This window comes from Erithacus rubecula, assembly GCF_903797595.1.
Source record: "Erithacus rubecula genome assembly, chromosome: 4".
NCBI classification, from domain to species: domain Eukaryota; kingdom Metazoa; phylum Chordata; class Aves; order Passeriformes; family Muscicapidae; genus Erithacus; species Erithacus rubecula.
In genome coordinates this window covers 60,062,804-60,087,896 of record NC_136686.1, presented here as the reverse complement: position 1 = coordinate 60,087,896, position 25,093 = coordinate 60,062,804, and the positions used below count along the sequence as shown (strand labels likewise).

The 25,093-nt window shown below is 35.9% G+C and overlaps 1 protein-coding gene across 1 annotated transcript in view; it reads left to right on the top strand.

Annotated features, from left to right (window-relative positions):
- Window positions 1-25,093, top strand: part of LOC306801488 (protein piccolo-like) — a 253,000-nt gene that overhangs the window by 195,303 nt on the left and 32,604 nt on the right. Inside the window, exon 10 of the mRNA XM_079304606.1 lies at window positions 4,899-5,024. Within this exon, the coding sequence (XP_079160732.1) occupies window positions 4,899-5,024 (126 nt within the window). The remainder of the gene's footprint in view (window positions 1-4,898; window positions 5,025-25,093) is intronic.

Genomic DNA, 25,093 nt, shown 5'->3' with positions numbered 1-25,093 from the left:
ATCTCCATAAGGACAAAAAAGACTAAATAGTAATTGCAGATCTCAGGTTATAGTCAGCATATTCCAGCAAAGTAAATTACAGTTTTTCTGCCATGTTGCTGCTGTGACACAATGAAGTATACAAGGAGATAGGATTTCATTGTGTTTGAGACACATTGAGCTACAGAAGTTCAGAATAAATGTATCTAAAGGGACAGAAAGTACTCTGTACTGGTGGAAATGAGGGAAAAAGAGTGATGAATTTTAAAAATGCATTTGCAGTAATGCTTACCAGGTCACCAGTAACAGAATTTATTAGTGTCAGGTTGGTGGTTACTGATCATATTATATATGTATTTATATATATTTTTATATATAAGTGTATATACATTATATATATGTATGTATGTATACATTTAATGAATATGCATCACTGAAACAGTTTATGGAGTCAGAAAGGATGTGAAATGACAAGTGAAATGTCCTTTGTAATGCCACAGAGTTGGTTAATTGCCAAAAAGCAAAAAAGACCATTCAATATTTTTCCTTCAAATATAGATTTCTCACAAAAATAACTCTGCAGGTATTAAGCACTTGAAGTCTTTGCAAGCATGGAATGGAATGGAATAGAATAGAATAGAATAGAATAGAATAGAATAGAATAGAATAGAATAGAATAGAATAGAATAGAATAGAATAGAACACAATGCAATAAAAAAATATTTCACAAGGTACCTACAAAAACTTGATAATCTAGCTGCTGACCAATTCAGGGTGAAAGAAAAGTAAAAGAAGTTCAGGGCATTGTTCAACAGCCTCTTACACCCTGACAGGCATGGAGCATTGGCCTCTCACAGAAGCCTGTTCCAGTCTTTGGCCACCTTCTCAGTCTAAACCTCTACTGCTACAGCTTTGATCTATTCCCACAAGGTCTGTCACTGGAGACCAGGGAGAAGAGCTCAGCACTTCCCTCTCCACTTCCCCTCCTCAGGAAGCTTTAGAGAGCAATGGGGTTGACTCTCACAGCCTCTTCCCAAGCTGCACAAACCCAAAGCCCTCAGACTCTCCACAGAACATTCCTTCCAGCCCTTTCACCAGCCTTGTTGCCCTCTTTCAGACATGTTCAAGGACCTTGACAGTCCTTTCCAAATGGTGGGGCCCAGACCTGTACATGGTACTCAAGGTGAGGCTGAACCAGTGCTGGACCCAGTCAGCTCTTTTGACTGTCTGGTGATGCTGTTTGGTGCCACCCAGGACAGGGTTTGTCCCCTTGGCTGGCACTGCTGACTCACATGGAGCTGCTGCTGAGCAGCACCCCCTCTCTGATCTACAGCCACTCCTCTCCCCACTTATATTTGTGCCTAGTGTCATAGGTCCAACATCCGACATTTCCACCTGCTAAATTTCATCCCATTAATCATAGCCCAATGCTCCAATCTATCTATATTTCTCTGAAAGGCCTCTTCTTCTTCAAGGGAGTAAACAGAACCTCACAGTTTTTGTCATGAGCAAATGTGCTAGTGGTGCCTTCAACTCCTGCATCCAGGAGTAAATATTTGACACGTATATTGAACAAATCTGGCTGTAGATTTGTGCCTGAGGGGCACTTCTGGTGTCCAGTCCCCAGCCACATGCCATTCCATTCACTACAATGCTCTCACCTCTGCCCTTCAGCCAGTTCTTCACCAAGAACAACGTGAACCCACTTATCCCACAGCTGGACAGCTCATCCATAAGGATGCTGTGAGAGCCAGCATCAAAACACATATTGAAATCCAGAAAAACTACATCCAGCACCTTCCCATCATCCACTGGGCAGATGACCTAAAGCTTCAAATTCTGATTGTTCATGTATTCAGCTGTCTAAATCAGTGGTTTACAAGCTAACTGTAGTGATTTAGTATTCTTTTTTTTTTGATTGTTTATCAAAGTATAAAAGCAATTTAGTTGCATGATCAACCTTGTCAACGTTTAGCATTATATATTTTATTATACACTTCATTATATATTTTGGTTTGAGTGGAATAGGGTTTTGGGGTGGTTTTTTTAGCTTAGCATGCTCTATCCTAAAGCTTTAGTTGAGATTAGATGGGAGAGTAGGATCACAGTCTTGGGAGATCAGTAAAAACAGTTTTAATTAATTACCATCCTTCTCACTTTAAAGCATCCTAAAAAGGATGGGATTTTTAGGTGGAAAATTCCCTTTGAAGAGATGTTTCCCTAAATATATTTTCCATGGAAATCAATACTTATAGTTCAGAAAGGTACCTTCTCTTGTTCAAATCACAGTGATTTGGTTTCTGATGGTTTGCTGGACCTGTGTCTTCTAAAGAAAACAGAAATACATTAATCTGAAAATCTAAATGAGAAACAAAATAGCCTGAGAGATGGAAATTAAGACTCAAAAAACCCCAAAAAACCCGCAACAAAAACAAGAGGAAAAGAGATCTGAGAAAGCATAAGATGGGTATTTTTAAACTATCTGCATTCAAGGTTACAAACTGGGCAATGTCATTTCAAACAGAAGTAGTAAGCTCAATATTTTCAATTGATAAAATATAAATAGGCTTGAAATCCCATTTTTGCACAAGAAAATACAGCAAGACCCAATCAATATTTCTTTTTCAGGTAGAACAGAGTCCTGAGAGCTCATTGGGTGAAAAGCAGCCCATTCATTCTGACTACCAGGAACAAAGGTTTTATAATCAACCTTAATTTAAATTTAAATTGCAATTTACATATTTTTCTAGCAGTGTTTTTGCAACAAACACACACACATTCACACACTCACCAACTCCCATGATTGTCCCTTTGCAAGCATACCTCTACTTTATGCACAATGTCAGTCATGCATTTGATTCTAAAACCTGTAAACATAAAACTACAATTCCCTTCAAAGTGTCTAGGAATAAAAAATTGTCATATATTAGCATGGCAAGTACTTTTTTTATTAGGAGTAATATGGACAAAACCTTCCAAAAACGAAACAAATATATCAGCCAAGATTTTCAGTTCCCTAGGGTGGGTATCCATGTGAATGCCTCCGAAATCAAGTGTACACTCATTTTTATGAAACTACTTCTCTGCCATTCTGTCACAAATAAACTGTGAGAGATAGAAATACTAATCCTGTATATCATGATAAAATCCTGACTCCAAGGAATTCCTGCCCTCTGTGATGAAAAGAAGCCAGTCCTACAAATATATTGAAAATTCCATGTGTTACTGTGTGAGTTAAGACACTGGATGCTTGTTTGTGTATGTCGTATATGAAGAATAGTTATTTCTTAGATTTGCTGAACTTAATAGTTCCCAGTTGTGAGCTTCATACCTATAAACATATTAATGACTCTTTCCATACTGATTGATCAGTTCTCTGTGCACAGCAGCCCACATTGAATTTTTAAGTCCTCAGGATGGACTTATGCTTAAATGTTTTCATAGGTGTATGCATTCATTTTGTGCAATGAGGTACTTATTTTTTGAAGGCTATATTGTCTAATTTTTTAAAGGACATTTAGATTCATCCTCAGAATGGTGGTTTTGCTATCCCTACCAAGTTAAGAAACAAACTTTATTTACCAGTGCAAAATTTCAAATTTGCACTGAAATAAGGAAATTAACTTAAAATATTAATGCAGTTTGTTCCAATTACACTGAAAAATCACTCTCTTCAATAAAAAAAAAAAAAAATTGTAAAATTTCTAATTATGAGGGAAGATGAGTCAAAAAGTATATAGGTTTAGCTAAACTGGGATAAAAAAACTGGTGGAAACTTTTTTGGTCAGAAACGCAATGTGGCAATCCTTGCACTGAAACAAACTCAGGGCTGACTTAAACACTAATAGCATTATGAGGAAAAGCCTTAATCTAAAAAGATAAAGCTTTGCAAAAAGGTGGTGTGGTGACCTTTTTACAGCTGGTTAATCTAATCACTCAGCAGGTTTGGCTTATGAAATCAATAAATTAAAGAATAATTATTTAGCCATTAAAATAAATGTGAGTAAATCAGCCTTTTAATTCCCAGACCAAGGTGTGAATCATCTCATATGGAATTTTCTTCAAAGAAAACATTGTTTAACTAGTACAGGAAATTTGTTTGTTTTTAAAAGCAAAATAACATTAAAAATTGGCAATGCATAAGATTACTTTATTTTATTATTTTATGATTTAACCTTTCATTTTCACTCTCATTATTTTGTACATAAGAGAGGTTAGTGTTCTGCTTCTCTCCATCCAAAATAATGAGTGACAAAAATGTTTTTATCTCTGTACTTTTTTAAAAAGGAAGAAGATATGTGATTTAACGATGCTTTACAAATAATTATTGTATGCTTTTCCTACCATTAATGTGCACATCCTTCGAAGTGAAAGATGTCAATTAAAAGCAAATATTTAAAAAAAATAATAGAATCTGCTGAGTATAGGTTCATGTAAATATATGTGCTTTGCTACTCAGAAGAGCAAGCTCAAGGATCTGTGTCAATATATCCATAATTATGTGATTCTAAAAGCTCAGATATTATAATTTCTTGGCTAAATTGCATGCACGTTGGAGGCATACAATAATATATCCTTTGAATCCATACTTCACATGGATTTCTAGTAATTTGATTCAATTTATTAATACTGGAACAATATTGTCAGTAGATGATAGAATTAGCTTCAATGGAATTTTTATTGACTCAGTAGTTTGTGTTATGTCAGTCATGCAGTAGCTGCTCAAGGAGATCATCCCAAAGTTAAGCCTTCAGAAGAGCATCAGTTGTGTCTGCAGTTAACCCTAATCTTCCAGCCACAGACAGAAGATATTTGGGACATTTTCAGTAACTTCTGATGACTTGTTCTCTTCCTTTCTTTCCAGTGAATTATTTATTACTTCATTTCTGTTCAAAGCTTTCTCTTTCTTTTGATCACAGGCAATGGACTGGGAATCCGAGTCGTAGGTGGGAAAGAAATTCCAGGCAGCAGTGGGGAAATTGGAGCTTACATTGCCAAGATCTTGCCTGGGGGCCATGCAGAGCAGACAGGGAAGCTTATAGAAGGTAAGATAAATGCACTCTTAAAAAATGGAGCCATGGGATTGTTGGGAATTTGTTACAATTATTTATAACACACATTTTCTCTTGTGCAATGGATGTAATCTTGTGCAAGAAATGAGAGCTAAACCTCCATGATGCTTAAAGCAGAAAAGACCTGATAGAAAGAGATTTTACAGCTTCTATGGCCAAAGAGAGGTGCCACAATGAGCACTATTAGGGCATGTCTTCAGTAATATGTGTCAACATGCTGTCTGCATGGTCACATATCATCAGCATGTACCATGGACATGGTTTTTGAAGATCTTCAACCTGCTTTGATCATCTAAGTATCCATATTTGAAATTACTTATATAACTTTGTTGCACAGGTAAAACAGATCCAGTTGTCTCCCAGTTACATACTCTAACTTTTTTCCACTCTAAAGTCATACCTAACATTAGTTTTTCAATTTAAGGTAGCTATCCAACCTGCCCCAACAGGCAAGAGAGAAAAAGAGGTATCCAGAGAAAAGCAGTTATTTCATCTAACTTAGATGAAATCTGTTTCAAGAATTGAAAGTGTCTTCCTCTTTAATTAGCTTTAAGAAAACTGCATTAAACTTCACATCATCCTTTAGGTTACCAAAGCTAGGTGGAATTAATTTGAATCCATTATCTGTACATTTTCTAGGATTATTGCAATGTGATCATTCTGTCTAATAATTTATTTTTGTCATTATATGAATGCCACCTTATTTTTATAACTTTCTATTTTTATAGTTATTTTCTAGTTCCCTTTTATGTATCTGTATGCACCTGAAGTGTCAATCCATCCATGGACAAAAATAGAGTACATTTGTTTCTAATTCATTCAACTAATTCTTTTTTTTCTTAAATATAAGCATGTACACAGGGGGGAAAAAAAACCAACAAAATAAGATAAGTAGGAAGAATTGTTTTTCCAGGCAGAATTCAATTCACCTATTTTATGAATGGTAAACAAGCAAAAAAAGTCATTATTATATCAAAAGCACTTTTCAGGCAGAAAATATGAGTAAATTGTCTAAAGAATTTATTTACAAGGAATAGTTTAAATTTTTTGCAGGTATTACAAAACAGTGTCAACTGCATTCACTCCACAGCTTTTTACATCCTTGGTGGGGTTTTTTGCCAGTATTTTAATGATATACAACCAAAAAAAAACAGGCACAAAAAACCCAATGTCAATGAAAATTACTTGAAAATTAAAATTAAATATATTTAATTTTGGCCTATAGAGTTGATTCTGACATTAATTTTTAATGGTAGTATTTAACTCATCAAATGATAGAATAGTGTTATTTTTTTGTGCATGAATGATGAAAGAATTGACCTAAATTTTATGTGTTTTGAAGCAAGTATTTGTTTTGGCTCCCTCCATACAAATAAATAGGTCTTTCATAACTGTGCTAGATCACGCATGCATTGTTTCAGTACTGAGCAAGTAAAGAGGAAAATGTGGTTATTCAACATTTCCCCAAGTCTGGACATTTGAAGGAAGAGAATGAGCAGTTACAGGTAGAATTATTTTTGTTTATTTTGCCACGAATTTTTCTGGAAATTGAAGTTCAAAACAGCTCTTTACTCACCATATAGATTCATTTCAGCAGTGATCAAGAACATCTTGGATTTATAATAACTACAGGAGAAATCTAACATACAAATTTACTTTTTAATCTGTTCACATAATGCATTTTGAAGCTTTATTCCTATTTTATAGGAAGATTAATATGACAGTAAATATATATTCCTTTGTTTCATTCTCCCATCATATGTTCACTCGTTTCTGATCCAACCCTTATAAGAGCATCCTAGACTTGGATAAATTGGCATAAATCAACTCCATCAAAATACCTATATTTCATCTGTAGAATTTGTCCACACAATATCTCAGAATATGTTTCAGTATTGATATGTTAAATGTTCTCTCAGAGAGAAAAAAAGTTTCCTGTAGAATGCACTTTGACTATGACACACAAGACAAACATTTCCTCCCACTGTCATTTAGGTCTGGCCTTCATATCTAGTTTACTTTTTATGTTATTTTAGATGCCTATCAGAGATCAACAAAGAATATTTTCTACTTCATTGTGAGTTGTGGTTGGCTTAGTGGAAATATGGCTGGTGCCCATTTCACCTCTACCCTTCAGAAGTGCTAAAATCCACTGAAGTCTTCAGTCATATTGATCTGTGTAAATCCAGCCAGACTGCTAATCTTACCAACATGGCTGATACTGCTATCTGAAAATAGAGGCTGGCCTTCTTTCCTTTTTCAAGTTATTTTCTGTCTCTCACACCACAGAGGGAAAACATAAAGAAAACTTTGTATGTCGTTGTCTGTAAATGCAATTACATTTTTTTTCCCAGTAATCATGAGTCACTTTTCCTGATAAAATGCTGTGTGACTACAAGTTAGAGTGTAAACTGAGTCATCAAGTAAACATATACTAATGTCATTACAAGTTAATGTCTTGACTTATTAGCCTTTCTAAGAACATGAAACACTGTGAAAAATCCCATCAACTTAATTAATTTCTCTAATTCTTAAAACACTGAGTCGGGTCAGAAAATCCTACCAACAGCATAGGAAACAAGGATGGATTTATTGTGGTTATGGAGGAAGACAAACTCCTACCTGCCCACTGTATGACTGCATATAAAGAAATGCCACAGAGATAGCATTCCTATCCTTAGGGAATAACAGAAAATTTTAGCCTATTTAAAAAGCTTTGGAGGAGTCTTAGTGCTGAAAAATTTATTTATAGTTCTGACTGGCAAAAACCAGTCTTCTCAGTTCTCTCACCTTGAATTGCTTTCAAATGTCAAAAATATCTCTGATTCATCACTCATTGGCGTAGCAAAAACTGAAGGTGGAAGACTCATTGCACTGAGCTCTTGAAGTGCAAGGACTGTGTCAATTTGATAGATGTGTCTGTGCTCCCCCTCGTGTTGACAGAAACAGTTCAGTGACATTCCACCTGGTGAATCCACCAAGTGAGTGGCATTTCAGCCAGCATTTTTCAGAAGCAGAAGAACATAGAGTAAAGAGCAGAAATAAAATGTTTGTGTGTGTTACTTATTCTTAAAAATTTGCTGGATGCCCTCAGCATTCCAGTTTTCTTATTGGACCATTTTGATAGACTGAGTGTCCCAGAAGAGCCTGGGAAGTGATGAACAAGTGTCTTTAAGTTTTCAATCGGTCAGACAAGCTGTATTGCAATGGTTAGGTCATCTGATGCTCACTGAGATGAAGATATTCCCTGAATTTCCAGTCTCCTAGAAATTCTGGTAAACCAGCATGGTTAGAAAACTAATGGTGAACTTGATTTGTGGTGATCTTACTGCCTTTGCTTATATCTCACTCAGCAACCCTGCCACTATTCAGACTTCTGTTAACCTGTCCTGGTCCCTTATGTGTGCATGTCTATTTTTAATATGTACGAATCATTTAAATTATATCTTCCCAATTATAAAACCAGGAAAATCATATATAATGAAGACAAAAACTCTCATAATCAGAAAATAGTGAAACAGAACTTCCTAAAAGGAAAACTAACTGATAGACATACAGATAGTAAAATATAATGACACTTGTTAAAGCTGTTAGGTAGGTCTGAGCAGAGAAACTTCACTGCTGTTATAGAGCTCCATCTTAGATGTGATCTTAGTTAATGGTTCCCCCCTCTCCAGTCCAATCATGTAGCACTTTTTTTGATCTAGATTAATAATTATTCTTCTCAGGATGCAGGAAACATTGCTCATGGAAAGACTGTGAGATCCTCTCAGAGCCACCTGCCTTCAAGAGTAGGTAAAAGCACATCCAATGTCCTCAGCATCAAAGTCTAAATATTGACAATAACTTCTTAAATGCACTCAGTACCTTTTAGACTTTGATTCACCTACTTAGAAAGAGATGGTCAGATTTCTAAATTCATTGATTGCCTTTAATTGTACTGAAAGTTTCCCAGACCACATGGCCCGATAATTTCAATTAATGGGTTTTTGGGAATGCCAGAGATCTCTTTCATCTTGTGAAATCTGCAGTCTCAGAACTTTAAGATGCCTTCAGGAAAGGAAATTGAGGTCTCCCTATTTCCTCTGATCTCTATTTATTCATGTTTCTTTTCCCCTCATATATAAAATTTTATATTCTTATACATTCAATTGTCACAATTTTCTTCAGTAAGAAGACTTTTGATACAGAAGTCACTCTCTCTAATGCCCTAGTATGGGGTCAAGTAACACTAGAATCATTCCTCAGATTGAGACTTGGAGACTTCCTTTGGACTTTCATGGGATGGCACAGCTTATGACCTCTTCCACAAACAGCCAGAGTGTCAACAGGAACACTTTCTCACAAATCTGGTGCCAGTAGAGAGAACATATTAACTGCTTGTCACCAAGCAACTTTCCACACCAAACTGATGTATGAGATGAACAGGGTGTGCCAAACAACGTGTTGTTACTGGCAAAAGAGGGCCTCATCTAGACCAGTGGGAAATGATTTCCACCCAAAGCAAAATATGATAGGGCAAAGGAGAAAAGAGCTATTTGGATACTCTTCATCAGAGAGCAGCCTAGCTCCTCACCTTCAGTTCACAGAAGGAGGAGGCAGACCCAGAAGCCCTGTCAGAAGCCTGCCTTAACCAGAATGCTCTACAGCTCCCACCCATGGTGTGGACTTTGGCTTCTGACCCTAATTCAGTTCAGACATCAGGCTTCTTAATGGAAGAATGTTTTCTGAGAGATTCTTCAAAGGCAGAGAAGAAAAAGTCAGGGTTCAGTGGAATCTTATCTATATGTGTCCAGTATGGTTAGCACAGCTCTTCATTATTTCCAGAACAGGCAGTTAATCAAAAGGAAATTTATGATAAAGGCATAAGGACTTATATGTGATGATAAAGAGAACAGCTGCATTGTTAGGTGTAAGTCCACTACAAAATATCAATAATTTGACCACTCAGAAACAAGAATTAAATATGAGAGACTAAGAAATATGAGAGCCCTTGGTAGCAATTTTGAATCTGGGGAAAGGTTGCAAACGAAAGCTGAAAGACAGCCAACATGTTCATGGTGTTTAAGCAATCCCTCATGCACAAAGACTGCATTACATGGAGAAAAAGAGTATTTATACTGTCTACAGTTATTCCTCTGAGGAGAATGTAAATAAGGCTAATGAACAAACTAAGGAGGAAATGGGCAATGTGGAGAGATGATTAACTGTACTTTGGCTGTCTAGTATAAATGAGATTAATCTGGCCATAATCAATATTGTAAAGGCTATTGGAATATTAGGATAATTGTATAATCTTTAAAGATTTTCTTGAGTTCTGGGCAATAACATCTTTAAATGCAGGCAGTTTTCTCCTTCCTCCAGTTAAAGGTGCCAACTAGGTGGCTTCCAAAATCTGTTTCACTTCAGCCATGCCCTAGGAATATGTCCCTTCATATGTTTTCAGATCATAAATTTTCAATTATAGCTTTTAAAGTTTTTAAGTCCTTGTCATCTTAAAGTATGTTATTTACTGGCATTGAAAACACATAATTTCTTTCAAGTCCTCTCAGATGGACAATGGGATGCAACTGGATTACTGACCAGTCCATGAAATGATTATAAAGAAAATTTTAACAGTTTTTCTACAAGTTGTGTGATACATTTTTGGGCTACTTTGAATAGCACCAAGGGCTGAAAAACAAGGCCAGACTGTTTCAGGTGTTTTGCAAAGGCAGTACAGGTATAATGGCTGTCCATCTTATCAAAGCTATCTCAACCATTTCTCAACGTGTTTTGCATCTTGCTTGGAAAATGCAGAGTGACTGGAATGGTCATGGGCACCTAAATAGTTGGAAAAGCAGAAGAAAAGCAGTAATCACTATCCTGCTTTCTACTCTTGTGACACTTCCCTCTTATAAATGGGCACAAGTGCAACTCTGGCTGATCTTTTATCAGTCACTGGCTGGTCATTTATTGGTGGGAAGTGTAATAGGCACCAAGTCTTTCTGAGTTTTAAAATACTGTAGTGAGCACTGCTTGCTGTTTAGACAGATAAAACTGGAAACACTGGTTGGGGCAACACAATGAAAAGAGATTTTCCAGTCCCCACAAAGCAAAGATAGTGAAGAGCCAGAATCCCTTCTTGTGTCCCTCTGATAATTACACTTCTGCCAGAAAATAGATAGCACAATGAAGCTGGAAAATGATGAAACAAAATTAAAAGTAACACAAGAAGGGAAGGAAAAATTCTCAAAAGAACTGTGGATCAGTCTTAAATGAACAGTAATAATCTTTCCATCCTGCACTTCCATTGTGCAGTTTGGCTGCTTTAATTTATTACTGCATTGGAAAAAAAAATATTAACTTTACCCTGTTCTCTAAGTGTTATCCTTCATGATTTATTTTGCTGTCCATGCTTATTCTGCTGGGTCAGAGGAGAAGAGAGCTTGCTCTTAACATATCCTCTGGGCTACAGGCTCAGGTTTCTCTGTCCCAGCAGATACTGCCTTTATCAAAGACAATGTGCACAAAATAACAGGCAGTGCCATTCCTTGGTTGTAAGCTTTGCCCTAAAGCTCTTTAGAAAGGACTTAATCTAAAAAAAAAGCCCTAAATACCCCACTTCAGCTGTAAATATTATGTTACATAGTAGTGCTCCAAAATACATCCATGTATTTTGTTTTGCATTGTACTTCTTTTTCATAGATAACAATAAAAGGTTTAGGATTATACTTGTTAAGCATGGCAATGGACATTCAATATATAAAAAAGTGCCTTTACTTTTTTTAAATTAATTTTTTAAAGGAAATGAAATTAGTAGAAAGGACACTCTGCCAAAGTGTATTGCTTAACATGTTGGAACTAACCTAATATCTGTTAGAATGAAAAAAAGAAAGGCAGAAATTTTTGTCACACTGGTTCAGCTGTTCCCTATGCTGTCCCACTGACAGTGGTCTCTACTCTTAATATGGCAGGAGTTGAGTTATTCTGAGAGTTTTTTTGGCCTTTTGCTAAGATATGAGAAAGAAATAAGGATGGTGAGAAGGAATGAGAATTGTTTCAGTACTTGTGTGACACAGAAAGAAGGAAAGATAAATAATTATATAGTAGAAACAACTGACTTGGAAATTTACTGAGCTGGTTACTGGAACACTTTGCACAACTTTATTTACTGAATCTCTTTTGTAGTGGTTGAAACACACTTAGAAAATAGCACTTTTCCCTGCTTCAGAAAATATAGAACATATAGTTAAGGAGTTTTAGTTTAATCTTATGGTGTCAGAATGATATAACTGGGGTTTTATAAGGATAATTGATTAGAAAACATCCTGTATACTTAAAATATCAGTTTCAATGAGATAAACCAGGTAAAACGAGTTTGTAATATTTTTGACCAGAATGTAATTGCTGTATATTTAATTTTTCTGCTACAAAAGTCAGCACTTAAAAGAAATGTTAGTAATTTGCATCAAGAAGTCATTGATCTTTTTTTACTTAATCTAAAGCAGAAGGAAAAACTTAGGGTATACTTATAAATTTTGTAAAGCTATGGGAAAGAAACGTTAAATGTAAACATATTATGACCAGTAAAAAATATGGCCCCTTGAATAACACCAGCTACTGTTTCTTTCACTCCTGCATTTAATCTTGTTATATACCACCTAAACTACTATACCTTCTTTGTGATCAACAACTCTGAAAATAACTTGAACAATTTATTGATGAAAATAAATTTTGCTAGAAAAGGTATATTAGACAAATTACACAAGGAATTTGGATTTTTAATAACAAATAAATATTTTTATGAAAACGTCCCTGAGGGGAGGAGGGTCTTAAACAAATAAGTCTGATTTATGGAAACAAGAAAAATAACCTGTATGCTTCAATCAGAGGGAAGAGGCAAATACAATCACCAGATATTCCAGAGCTAAGGAAGTGAAGAACCACCACAAAGGTCATCAGAAAAACATTAGTCAGGTGGTTTATAACACAAATTGTGGAATATCACTGGCAAATTTCATTGTTGTCATAAGCAGTTTTCAATACACTCCACTTAGATCATATTAGAAACTAATACTTGTCCCAATGTAAACAGACAGAACTCACTTTTTTCATGAAGAAAAGCCAATCTTTCATGTTACAGCCCATTTTTATACAGTTTTCAAGACACCTTGTATAATTCTAATTGATTCATAACTTTCTTGCCAATCACTTCATTGGCTAGTAAATGGCATTTTACATGTCCATCCAATCTCTCTATTCCTAGATAGTTTATATATTTTGTTCACTGATTTCCACAGGACAGATTTCTTGTTTTTTACAGGTGCAGACTGTTTTTCTTTACAATTATAAGAGTAGTTTGTTATGCTAACTGCTTCTCATTCCTCTGATTGCTTTTCATGGGAACTTACAGGCTAGCTGGTAATTCAGCAGAGGAAAGCCTGATTTTAGAAGGCCTTTCTTTTATAAGGTATTACCTACATGCAACAACTACTAGTTATTTAAAAGTACTTATGTGGAGCTATGTAATTAGTAATTTTCAGATGCACAGCTTTTGGCAGCAGTTATTCTTCAGGACCTTGATGAACAGCAGCTGTTAAACGGAATATCCAGGTACTTCTTGGAAAGAACCCTCCATGCTTCCAGAGAATGTTTCTGAAGTCCTGTTCCTCTGAGCACAGCAGGTAGAGCAGCAGGTAGCATTGTCATCTGTCTGCCCACAAAGCTTTCTTGGCTCCTGCTGGCACTGTGCATCTTTCTGCTATCCTCTGGGATCACACACATCACAGGTGCTTTGTGGTTCTTCCTCTGACATTGGCAGATACCATCTATCCATGTGCTCCCAGTTTTTCCATCCTACTCTTGAATACTTACTCTCTTCTGCTATATTCTGACTCTGTGAATACTTTTAAGGCTCATTCGTCTCCATAGAAGAGTTTAATTCCTTCTTTCACTATTTTTAAGATACTATATTAAAATCAAGTGGATGTGTTTTTCTCAGAAAATGCAGGTGTGTTTCCAGTGTCAGTACTCCCATTGCACACTGGCAGAGGTGGCAGAAAGTCTGTGACTTTTCTGGTTTGGGCAATGCTGGAGAGAAGATGGGTTTAGTTACTGCTTCCAAGACATTCAGGGAAAAATCTGCATCTTTAGCCAAACACAGGCAGTCTGTCTGGGATTGTAAGAGACATTCTCTAGATCATGTTATAGCACAAGCTGAGACACAAACACTGTGCCTGCCCCCTTTGCATTGCTGCTTGCTGAGACTGATGAGAGGGACTTGAAATTCAGCCTGGAGCATCAAAGATATGTGCCTGTATTGCTTTGGTTCTTGTCTTCTTTTTTCAAGGACGAGCTTCTGTACAGCAGATTTACAAAGAAACCAGACAAATGTAAATCCTTCAGTGCCTAAACTGAGGCTAATTTGTCTCACCAGTGGCAGTCATCAAACGCACCCTCCTGTCTCTTTTCACTGTGGAGAGCTTAGGTATTTCTTGTAAGTGAACTGTCTCACTAACAACTTAAAATTCAGATGCTACAGCTTACCTTGGGCATGCTGGGCCACATCTCATGAAACAAAATCATGATATTTTCATCTGATAGTTTTAAAGGACATTATCTATTTGGGCTCACATACACGGGCATTCCAGAAAAAGATCTTACTGCAGTGTGAAAAAGCCTTTTGCATAACCACTGAACTGTGTTGTTTGATAGTGACTTCCCAGTGAACTGGAAGCTAAAAATACTCAAATTCCATTTCCTATTGTGCAGATTACTGTGGGCTCAAACTTGCATACTAGCAGTTTGATGTGATTGTAGTGAAAAAAAAAATCTAGTGAAATCAAAGTGAGGGTCATCTTCAAGTACAAGTTAAATAAAGCTATGTCCTTACGGACATATTTTCCTGACACTGGGCTCCAAAAAGTGTATTAAAACATTTTGTGTTTACATGTAGCAATTTTAACCTTCAAGCCCATTCCTCAAATCTGGATCTCCAGGAATATTAGGCAGCCTGGCCACTCTGGAATGCTATATTGATGTAAAACAGAGCAAAGATTCAGGCCCATGGTGAATTGTCCCCACTTTTTTCTCTGTTTTGCTGAAATTCAGGTGAACAGGTATCCCCTGTCAGTGACTCCCAGGGGCAGGCTCTGGATTGTTTGCAAGCCACAGTTTTTAGCAGCAAAGAGGATTACACACAGCACATTTTGCTGCCTGTGAAACTGGGAACTGCAGCAAGCAGGATTTCTTAAGTCTCTTGTTATTTCAATGTACTTTCTAGATTGGTGTGTGGAAATTTTTCCAAGACTATAAGAATCATTATGAGCAGTGGTTAATAATTTATTGTTAAAGAAAGATGAACTGATAGAAGAGGGTTTTCTCACAGTAGAACATTATCTGTCTTTTAGATGGCTTAGACACCATTGGTTTCTCACAGAGCTTCACTGCAGTGGTTTAAAAAGTGACATGGGCACCTAGATAAAGCCTCTCTTTTCTCCAAGTATTGGGTACACAGGAAGAGGAAATAGATAAACAAAATATTTCCTAAATTACTTAAATTAAATCAACTAATCTCTTGAGGTAGTTAGATAAAAATATAGTTGTGTAATCAAATTATTCCAGTTTCCCAAGGTTTTCTAAACATCTTCTGAAGCATCTGTCATCGGCTGTGTTCAGAGGAGATGTTGAACTGCATTATACTTTGCTCTGACCTAATCTGATCTGACACCTTGATTTTCTTATTCAATTGAAAGGGTAAAGGAACTCAAAGAACAAAACAATAATTTTATGCTATTAGTTTTGCAATATAATACATTAAAAAATAGAAATATGTAAATTAATACAGAAAAAGCTTTAGTTGTCATCTTAAGGAAAGAAAAACACTATGAGCACTCTCAAAAATTGCATAAAGACTTTATTTCAAGTTTCTTGAAGCAAGTTCTATTTAAAAATAACTAATTAGGTCATACATAAGGTATGACTGGGAAAATCTGGTATGGAAATATTAAGGTTTCTCCAAGAAGAAGTAAACAGGTGATTGTATAATTTGACATTAAACAGAAAAAAATGTTGATTAAAAATGACTAGTCTTTATCCAGGTTTATAATTCTGATGTTTGAGGATAACCATGTAAAATTAGGTAAATATGACTCCACTTTTCTGTATGAAAATCTGAAAAAAGCTACATTAACTGTACTTGTACTCTAAAAATGCAACTTGAAATTCAACTGAAGTTGAAGATTTTGCATTGGAAATTATCTAATTTATTATTGACTAAAGCTTGAAAATATCTCATCAAGCAGAAATTGAGTTTTAAATTTTTATTTCTGCTCCACATTCCAACAAAATAAATATATTTTTGGAAAAAAAAAATTGTTAAAAAGTTAAAAATTTTGGGGATTCCTTTAAACCTTGGTAAAAGTAACTGATAAAAGACCTATTTGAACTGTTCCTAATAGAAAAAAATATTGTTGCCTGGAATATTGCTTGAAAATTAGGAAGATGTTTTGTGGATTTTTTTTCTATACAGACCCTACAGTATTTAAACCAAAACTCATTAGGATCTGTATTATTTCTCCTTGATTGTAATGGAGCCATTCAGATACAAAATAGATATAGAACTGTTTCATATCTCTCTAAATCCAGCAACAAGTGGACTTCTATTAATATCTTTGGATTTCATGGTCAATTTGAAAACTTATGAAATTACCTTATAGATACATTATTATGTTCTAGCCAACTTTTCAAACTGTTTTTTTTTAGGTTCTTAAATATTATAACTTCTGGAAAAACAGAATTAGTCATTATTTGAGTGGTTGTGGGGCATCTAATTGAATAGCAAATGCAAGCTTTTGCAGACAATTACATTCAATTCAGTAAGATGACAATAATCTTATAGTATAGCTATTTCTGCATAGTGGAGAACAGATTTAATGAATGATATTTGGTAGAATGAGCATTTTTAGGTCAGCAAGTACTGAAATTTTCTTTCACAGAATCAAACTAGAATATAAAATGTAAAACACCTGAAGGCAAAGAGATTTCAGGTGGCCAGCCTTGGTGTCTGGCAGGCATGGGCAGGTAGCAGCTCTGTTCTCCAGGGTCTGAGCTCTGCTGAGGTCTCTGGAAGGACACAGCATCTGTGGAGTGGTTCACACTGCATTTGAAACATGTAGAATATTTCCAAGTCATCATATATGTGGTTCATCTGATCCTGACTGCTTTTATGTGAAAATGCAGTGGTTTAGTACCTGCCAAGAGAAAAAGAAACCTCAGTTTTGGGCCTTCCCCAACACAGATATGTTGAGTTGCTCAGATACTTCTGCTTCTGAGACCTGTGTCTGAAATTACTATTGAATTCCATTTTTAAAAAAGTTGGTGTTTAGTTGCTAATTCAGGTACTTTCTGGGACAACTGTACTTTTTTTGTCTTAATAGAATGCAGAAGTGCAACACATTTACTTTTTCTTGATCTCATTTTCCCCTGGCATTATTGCCAAACCATGTAGTTACGAAACAGGAGTTTTCTTAAGAGTAATTTCCAATGAAACCATGAAATGCTCCAGTCATAGCACTGTGAAGCTCATTCCAACTGATTTTTCTGTTTTTGTATTACATTGACTTTAACAAAAGGGATTGTTCATTAATGTGTTGCCATGTCACAAACTTTTTATGTCTAGTAATTACCTTATTCCTATGTTTTTAACATGCTAGTCTTTCTTCTCTTTGGATGTCGGCCAAAATAAAATGTGCAGAACTCTATACTTTCATTCAGATCTTAAATTGGATTTTTTGAGTAATAGTAAGACTTCACATGGAAAAGATGGGAGAAAATTGTCTGCCTTCTGATACTACAGAAGTAAAGAAAAATGTTATTTGCAATTTTAGTGAAGTTTGTACAAAGATACAGAATAATGAAGCTACAGCTCTATGTCTGAATGCCAAGAATTCCACTGAAGATCCAGTTAGCTATGTAATATTATGCATATACCTATGAATTTTGACTGTAAGGGACCTTTTCCTGGAGTCTTATTGCAGCCAAACCAAAAGGGCATGTTATTAACCAAGAAGTATTTAATCTTAAAAAAATCTATAAGGTCTTAAAGACAATGCAGACCATTTGATGATAAAGAACAATCATCCTGTAGTAGTGCATATACTAGAGTGGCTCCTTAAGGATTTTCTCTTGGCTTGATTTGTTTTTCTTTGCTTTTCATAAATTTATTGCTAAGAATCCAGTAAGGACAGAGAAGAGACACAGTGATGCACATGTACTAAAAGAAACTCAAATTAAAGACACACAGAAAAGACTTGGAATCTCTTCTGGCTCATGTGCTAACTTTCTGCTTCCTCCCCATTCCAAAACAGCTCATGTCAGGAGGAAGCATGTCTGGATCAGTCTTTAAGATACTCAGACAAGCAGGGTTAGATTTGGTACTGCCCACAAGCTCTGTTCTATGTTTTAAAGGGTTCAACTTTCAGAGGCAACTCTTTCTGAGAACTTCTCATCAAAGCCAGAAGACTGCTAACAGCTGCTGTATTGCACAGCAGCACTCAAGTTGTTTTAACCCTGTGAACTTCTGTACTGCTCACGTGCAATCAGCTTGCTCTACAAATGCACAATAAATATGGGACAGGCCTGTGTAGGAAGGTTAGGCTGCACTTTATGGCAGGCACAAGGTGAAAAAGAGCAGGAAGGAGGAAAAAAGGGCATTAGGATGATCTGCTTAGAGGAAAGGAAAAGTGAAAACAGGAAAGCAATGTGGTGAAAAACAAACTCCCATGTTCATCATTTACATTCATGATATGTGTTCAATATCAGAATCTATTTTCATGGGGAAGATGAGATCCATTTACCTGCCCATGTGCAATGACAGGGCCATTTGCAAGTGCTGACCAGTCACCCCATTGAACAGGTTTCATTATTTCTTAGTTACTAGATAATGTGCTGAACAGCACCCCATGAAATTAACCTTTAAGATGACAGGAAAAGGAAATGAGTCATTCCAGGCAATGCTCATCATGGTGTGAGCTCTGTGCTTGCTAAATGAGTTCTGTCATAGTGTGGGTGAAGTGGAATCAATCCATGTAATTCATGCATTTTCTGCTCATACAGACAGCTTTGGAACAGCTAAGTAGAAATAAGCATTGACTTATGTCTAACTAAAGCAGTTATGTATTACATTAACTGATTATACTTTTCAGATGGATCTGAAGTAACTGAATAGAAAGAACTGAGAGTTCCTGAGTATGTGAAAGAAAGGATAAAAGGAATCAAAATTCTAGGAAAGTACTTTCATGACTGGTGCTAGCGGGGAAGTAAAAACACTTTTATTCTTAGACAGTGCAAAAGGAAAGACAAATCTTTCATCATCTTATTTGCAGATGACTGTAGTATTCTTAGAAGTATCAGCCTATCTCAGTGATAGCAATAGTCTGCAATTCACACAGTAGAAGCTGACTGATTAGTTGCAAAGCAGGGCTTTCTTCTGATTAAATAACTGTAGAGTGCATGAGACAAGAAAAACATTTCCCACTGTTTTGGAAGGAGTGAAGATCCAAAGAAGGAACTGAAAATAACCTCAAGCATGACAGTGATCCTTGATGAGTATGATGCAGGCAGACTGGTAGATATGACAAAAGCTTTACAGCAGATGAGCAGGAAGCACACACTGCTCTGTCTGGATGAATACCCTTCAGTGGTGCACATGGATGGGCTGCAGTGCTGCCTCAGAGGTTCTGTCCCTGAATGGGGACAAGCTAGGAGAGCACCTGACAGCTACAGCAGATAAACACTTCTCTGTTGCCTACATTTTCCATAGATATGGAAAAATTTGGTGCCACCTAATGGACAACCACCAGCTCCTGAATTCCGAATGTATTTTACAGGAATGCTTTTGCACAGCTTCTAAAAAGGGATCTTCCTATATTTGTTAATGCTTCATATAAAGAATTTCTCATCCAGTATCCTTAATCACTTATCTTTGGATGCAATATGCATTGTTTAAAGGTGAAGACTTAATAAGCCCCATGGGTAATACAAAGATTTCTGTATTTGCTGGTTTAAATTTATGGGGTCATCTCACACCTTCCTCAATTGCAGCAATATAGCAACACATAAAATTAAATCACTGCACCTAAGTGTTCTGATCTGTTTATTGGTGAAATTTAACAAGCTATTCTGTCAGTCACATAAATTATTCTAGACCATCCTAAAGCAAGTTTACTGCTACAGCTGCATGGACATAGCTACCTCTTTAAGTATAAATCATGGCCATGCCAACAAAATATTTAGCCCAAGGGGTTTATATCAGCATGTATACACTTGCAGAGTATATTAGCCAAAAGGAGTTGAGCTATAGACTATTACAATGATTGCCATAATGAGTAATGCTGCAAACAATTGTTATTCCTGGAAAAGCTATTAGTGATGATCCATTTGCATGTCATGTACTTCAGGAAGCAAAACAGGTAAGAAAACATAAGAGCATATCTCTTTGATCAGATGAGCCCCAGATATCATAAATTAAACATATCTATCTGTGATATCTGTATGGATGTATTATGTTTATATATGTTGCAAGATGCAATATTTCCTCCACTAGCACCATCCTTAGCTGGATCATGAGCATTAGTGTTAGAATTGCAATTTAAACATCATACTTTGTTCTCAACTGCCACAGAATTCAGTAGTAAAAGTAAATTCATGGTCAGTTTGATGAATTCCAATTTTTGAAACTACATGCTTTGAAAAGATGCATCTCTAAATGAAACCAATTTTCCATCTACAATTTACATTTATGGATTTTCAGGATTCATTATGGATTTGGTTATTTCTGTTTGCCTGTGAAGAGAGAGAGTACAATTAGGAGTCCTCCAAGAAAAGGACAAAGAATGAAAAAATCAGAAATTGTATTTCTATTGCTTCTATTCACTGGAATAAACTGGGGAAAAGAGATGGACTTTTATTATAATCTTTTAAATTCATTGTATATGCATCCAAGTCAGTTTCTATGGGGCTTTGAGCAACCTTGCCTAGTGGAAAGTGTCCCTGCAGGTGGCAGGGGGTTGGGAGCTAGGTTATCTTAAAGGTCCCTTCCAATCCAAACCACTCTATGATATTATGATTCAATAATTCAATACAGTATTTATTTTCATCTCTTAAAAAATAAAATTAGATAAATCTGTTTTGTTACTTTTAGAGAAAGTATTTATTAGTTTTGGTGAAGATAAAGAAATACCTTTGAAATGGGATGAGTTCATAGGCAATTTAGCACTTCCTTGGATACTTTTCACCAAAGAGGAATTGCTCAAAGACTTTCATCTCTAAAGGATACTATATCATTTGTGACTCATTCTTTTATTGTCTCCAGTGTGTTTGGGTGATCTGCTGTTTCAGTTGGCATTTTTTACTTGCATATATTTTTGCCTTATTTTTATCTATGGTTGCATAACTGATTCCCAGTATTTCACATATGCAGTTGCTCAGCTTTCAGTGGAGGCTCCTTTTACTTATTTTTTCTGTAGAATAAAGAAAATATGCAATTTTTATTCCCTTAAATACAGCAGCTACTTTTCCTCCTTTTACCTGGGAAAGAATATTTAGTGGTTTGATGCAAAAAAAAAAACAAAAAAAAAACCAAACCTACCAGAGAGGATTGTTTTACTCTTGTATACTGTTTGGCACTAATAATTTTAATATTTGACACCTGGGAAAAAGACTTTAACAGGTTTGATAGCTGTGGTGAAATAAAAGAATCCTTAAAATATTAAGCAGTGAAGTGATCAAACTCCTTTGTCCTTGTTGACCCATAATATCCATTTGTGCTTGAGTCTACAGATGAAATGTCAATTTAACATTTATATTTGGCTATTTAAAAAATTATTCTTGATATCTCATTTGGGCCTATATTTGAAGGAGAATGAGCTGCTGCACTATCCAGTGGAGTCAATGTGAGGATGCTGTGCTGTGAATTTGGTAACAGTTCAGTTAATACACACAAGTTTGAAGAAATAGGGGCAGAGTTTATCTTAGGGCTAATTACTAAGTGGAGACTGTGAAAGCAACACAGTAGACAGGCTTATTGCTGCTGTTACAGGACAAGGGGCTGCCTGCTTGGGCAGCAGTTTCTGGTTGCTGTGCAGTAGCAGGAGCAGTGGGACAAGTACCTGCACCCCACCAATGTCACAGAGCATTGGGCTGGGGACACATCTTTCCAGAAGGCAGAAAGTGAGCCCTGAACTACCAGCCCTGTCCTGCTTTCAGATATCATCAGCTGCAAACCCAGGATTCCTGGGCATCCTTGAGTTTGTTGTGCTTGGGGTAACAGTGCCTTCTCCCATAAGGAAACTGCTTTCCCTGGAGTGGCACAAATTTAATTTCTACAACTATAGCTATCAGCCAAGGAATGTGGTATCATAAGTTTGTTTTGCATGTCTTCGGGTGCTTACACAGTGAATTCAGTGCATTAATTGTGATTGTAAGAAACACATAAATACCCAGGGACTGGCTGGTAAGAGATCATTTGTTTTAGTGTAGATAATGAGGAGAAATAGCAGCTGCTGCTAATCAGTATGCATGTGAGTATTCATAAAAGTTGATTAGATATATAGCTGCCAGGTAATCACCATCTGATCTTGCATGTACAGAATAGTTTCAGTAATTGTGCATTCAAATTTCTTTTAAAGAACCCTACAGAGAATGACAATACTATAGGTGTAATCCTGCATCATTTATTTGCAATGCTTATCCATCATGCATGAATTCTACATGTATTACAATGAACCTATTTGAAAGAATAATGTTACTTCTTTGATCAAATTTATATAAAGAGATGTTAATTTAAAAAATTTAGCTGACAGTAACAAGTATGTTGAAGATGTGTAAACACTAACAGAATTACATTTTAAGGTAGTGAGAAAAATAATAATTAATTTAAATTATTTAATTTGAAATTAAATTTAATTATTTTATATTATTATTTTTAAACAATTTTAGTTGTGCATCATGGACCATTCTCCCTGAGATGTATGATAGTCATTGCAGGGATTCATTTTCCTTTCTCTAATTTGTGTTGCAGTTCTATAAGTGGGGTTTTACCCTCCCTACACCCCACACAGCCTCTCTCTCACTCCTCTGCAGTGAGGCTGGACAAGATCATGCCATCCTATCAAAACCAGTACAGCCAGCTGAACTGCACTCTTAAATATGACCATGCACAAATTTTCATACGTAGATTGGGTAGATCTCTCTACTCATAAAATCCGCTCACAAACCACATTTTACCAAATCAGATTTTTTTTGATTCTTAGTTTCTAACTCAGATTGTGCATGACAATGCTTGAGCTCCCAGGAAAGGTTACTCTGGGATCTCCAGTCTTGGCTGAGCCAAGCAGCCTTAGCATCATGAGGGAACTTTTTTGTTCTGAATCCAGCACCAAAATTGGACATTAATTTTGTTAATCAGATGTTCCTAAAAATGAGCTTTGTGCCTACATTTATCATTGAACTTGGAAGAGCAAGTAATTATTGAAAAATGAATTCCTGCAGTTTTTCAACTTTCTATTAAAATTATAGTTCTAACAGGTAATTATTAGTGTCTCTCATTTTTCTAGCACATATGGAACCCGTACTTCTTAAAGTTGGATAATTCTAACATTTATCACTAAATTCCTTTATGAATGAGTTATAGGGATACAGAAGTTGAAGAGCTAATACCCAGCCCTTATTGCTTCACAAGTACTACCTCCTACAACTCTACTGTTAGTAAGATTTCTGATGCACTTAGCTTTACTAATAGCACCTGTCACTTGGACATCTCAAAGTTAATGCACAATAACATTATCATTTAACGTATCATAACATTATCTGTGCCTTTTAACACATAAATAAACTGGGGCACAAAGAGACTAAGATGCTTGTGCTGCTCACCTGGCTGGCTGAAGCAGAAGCAGAGCTAACATCTCAGTCTCTGATGGTGCCCCATTAATTCCCTTCACCTGAGGTTCACTCTCTCTCAGTTCCTTCTTCTCGTTGATAAGGTACAACTGTCAGTTTGCTAAGCAGAAAAAAAAAAATTGTCATTTTCATTTTCTAGTACAGATTTATCACTTTAGATGACAAAGGAGGGAATCAATACACATATTTTTAGGTGTCTGAAAAGTAAATATCTTACCTCACCTTGTATTATGGGCTCTTTTTCTATGGAAACTGTAGAGATGTGATTCATCTCACTCTAAACAGGTGCCAGTTGAGATGAGCCATCCTAAGAGGAATCTGCCTCTCTTCATTCATTAACTACTCAAAATTCCTAGACAGCTACTGAGGCAAAACATACCTTTGTACAGCCAAAAATTGGTACATTGACTCTAAGCCCAAAAGAAGGTAAAACCAAAGCAGTTGTATGCATGTGCATGACAGTGGCTCCCTGCAGGCATACATACTGCTTTCCATGCTCCTTTCTTTATTGTTCTGAATCTGTTCAAAATTAGATGAAGAATAAAAAAAGATAATTTAATGTGTTTTCACTTGTGGTTCCCTTGTGGTTTTATTTGTGGTCTGTTGAAACCAGCCAATAGTGACTATGGACATGTATGTGTCAGGAATTTGCAAACATACATTTAGATTCTACAAGAGAAACATAGAACATATTCATTTAAATGAAGTGACAGAAATGACAGAAAAATTTAGCTCAATTTGATTTAGAACACAAATAATTTGATTCAGAGATATTATCATGGATTTACCTTATCTTGTATTATAAAGAGCATAATTTCCAAAAAACTTTTCTTAAAAGGAGAATTATATGCATTATAAGAAAAGTAGATACATACAGGAGTTGAGAACTGCATAGCTTTGGTCAGAAATTTGTATTCACTTTCTTTAGCTTTCAGGTTACATGACTCTCACAAAAGAGATAATACTGGGTAAATTCTATTTTATATTTGAATAATCACACAGTGTCAGAAATGTAAAATTACTCCCAGGGTACAGAAGATGGTTATCAACAGAGTGACTCCTATTAGAACACATCAAGTAAAGACCTCACTCTATTCCATGTG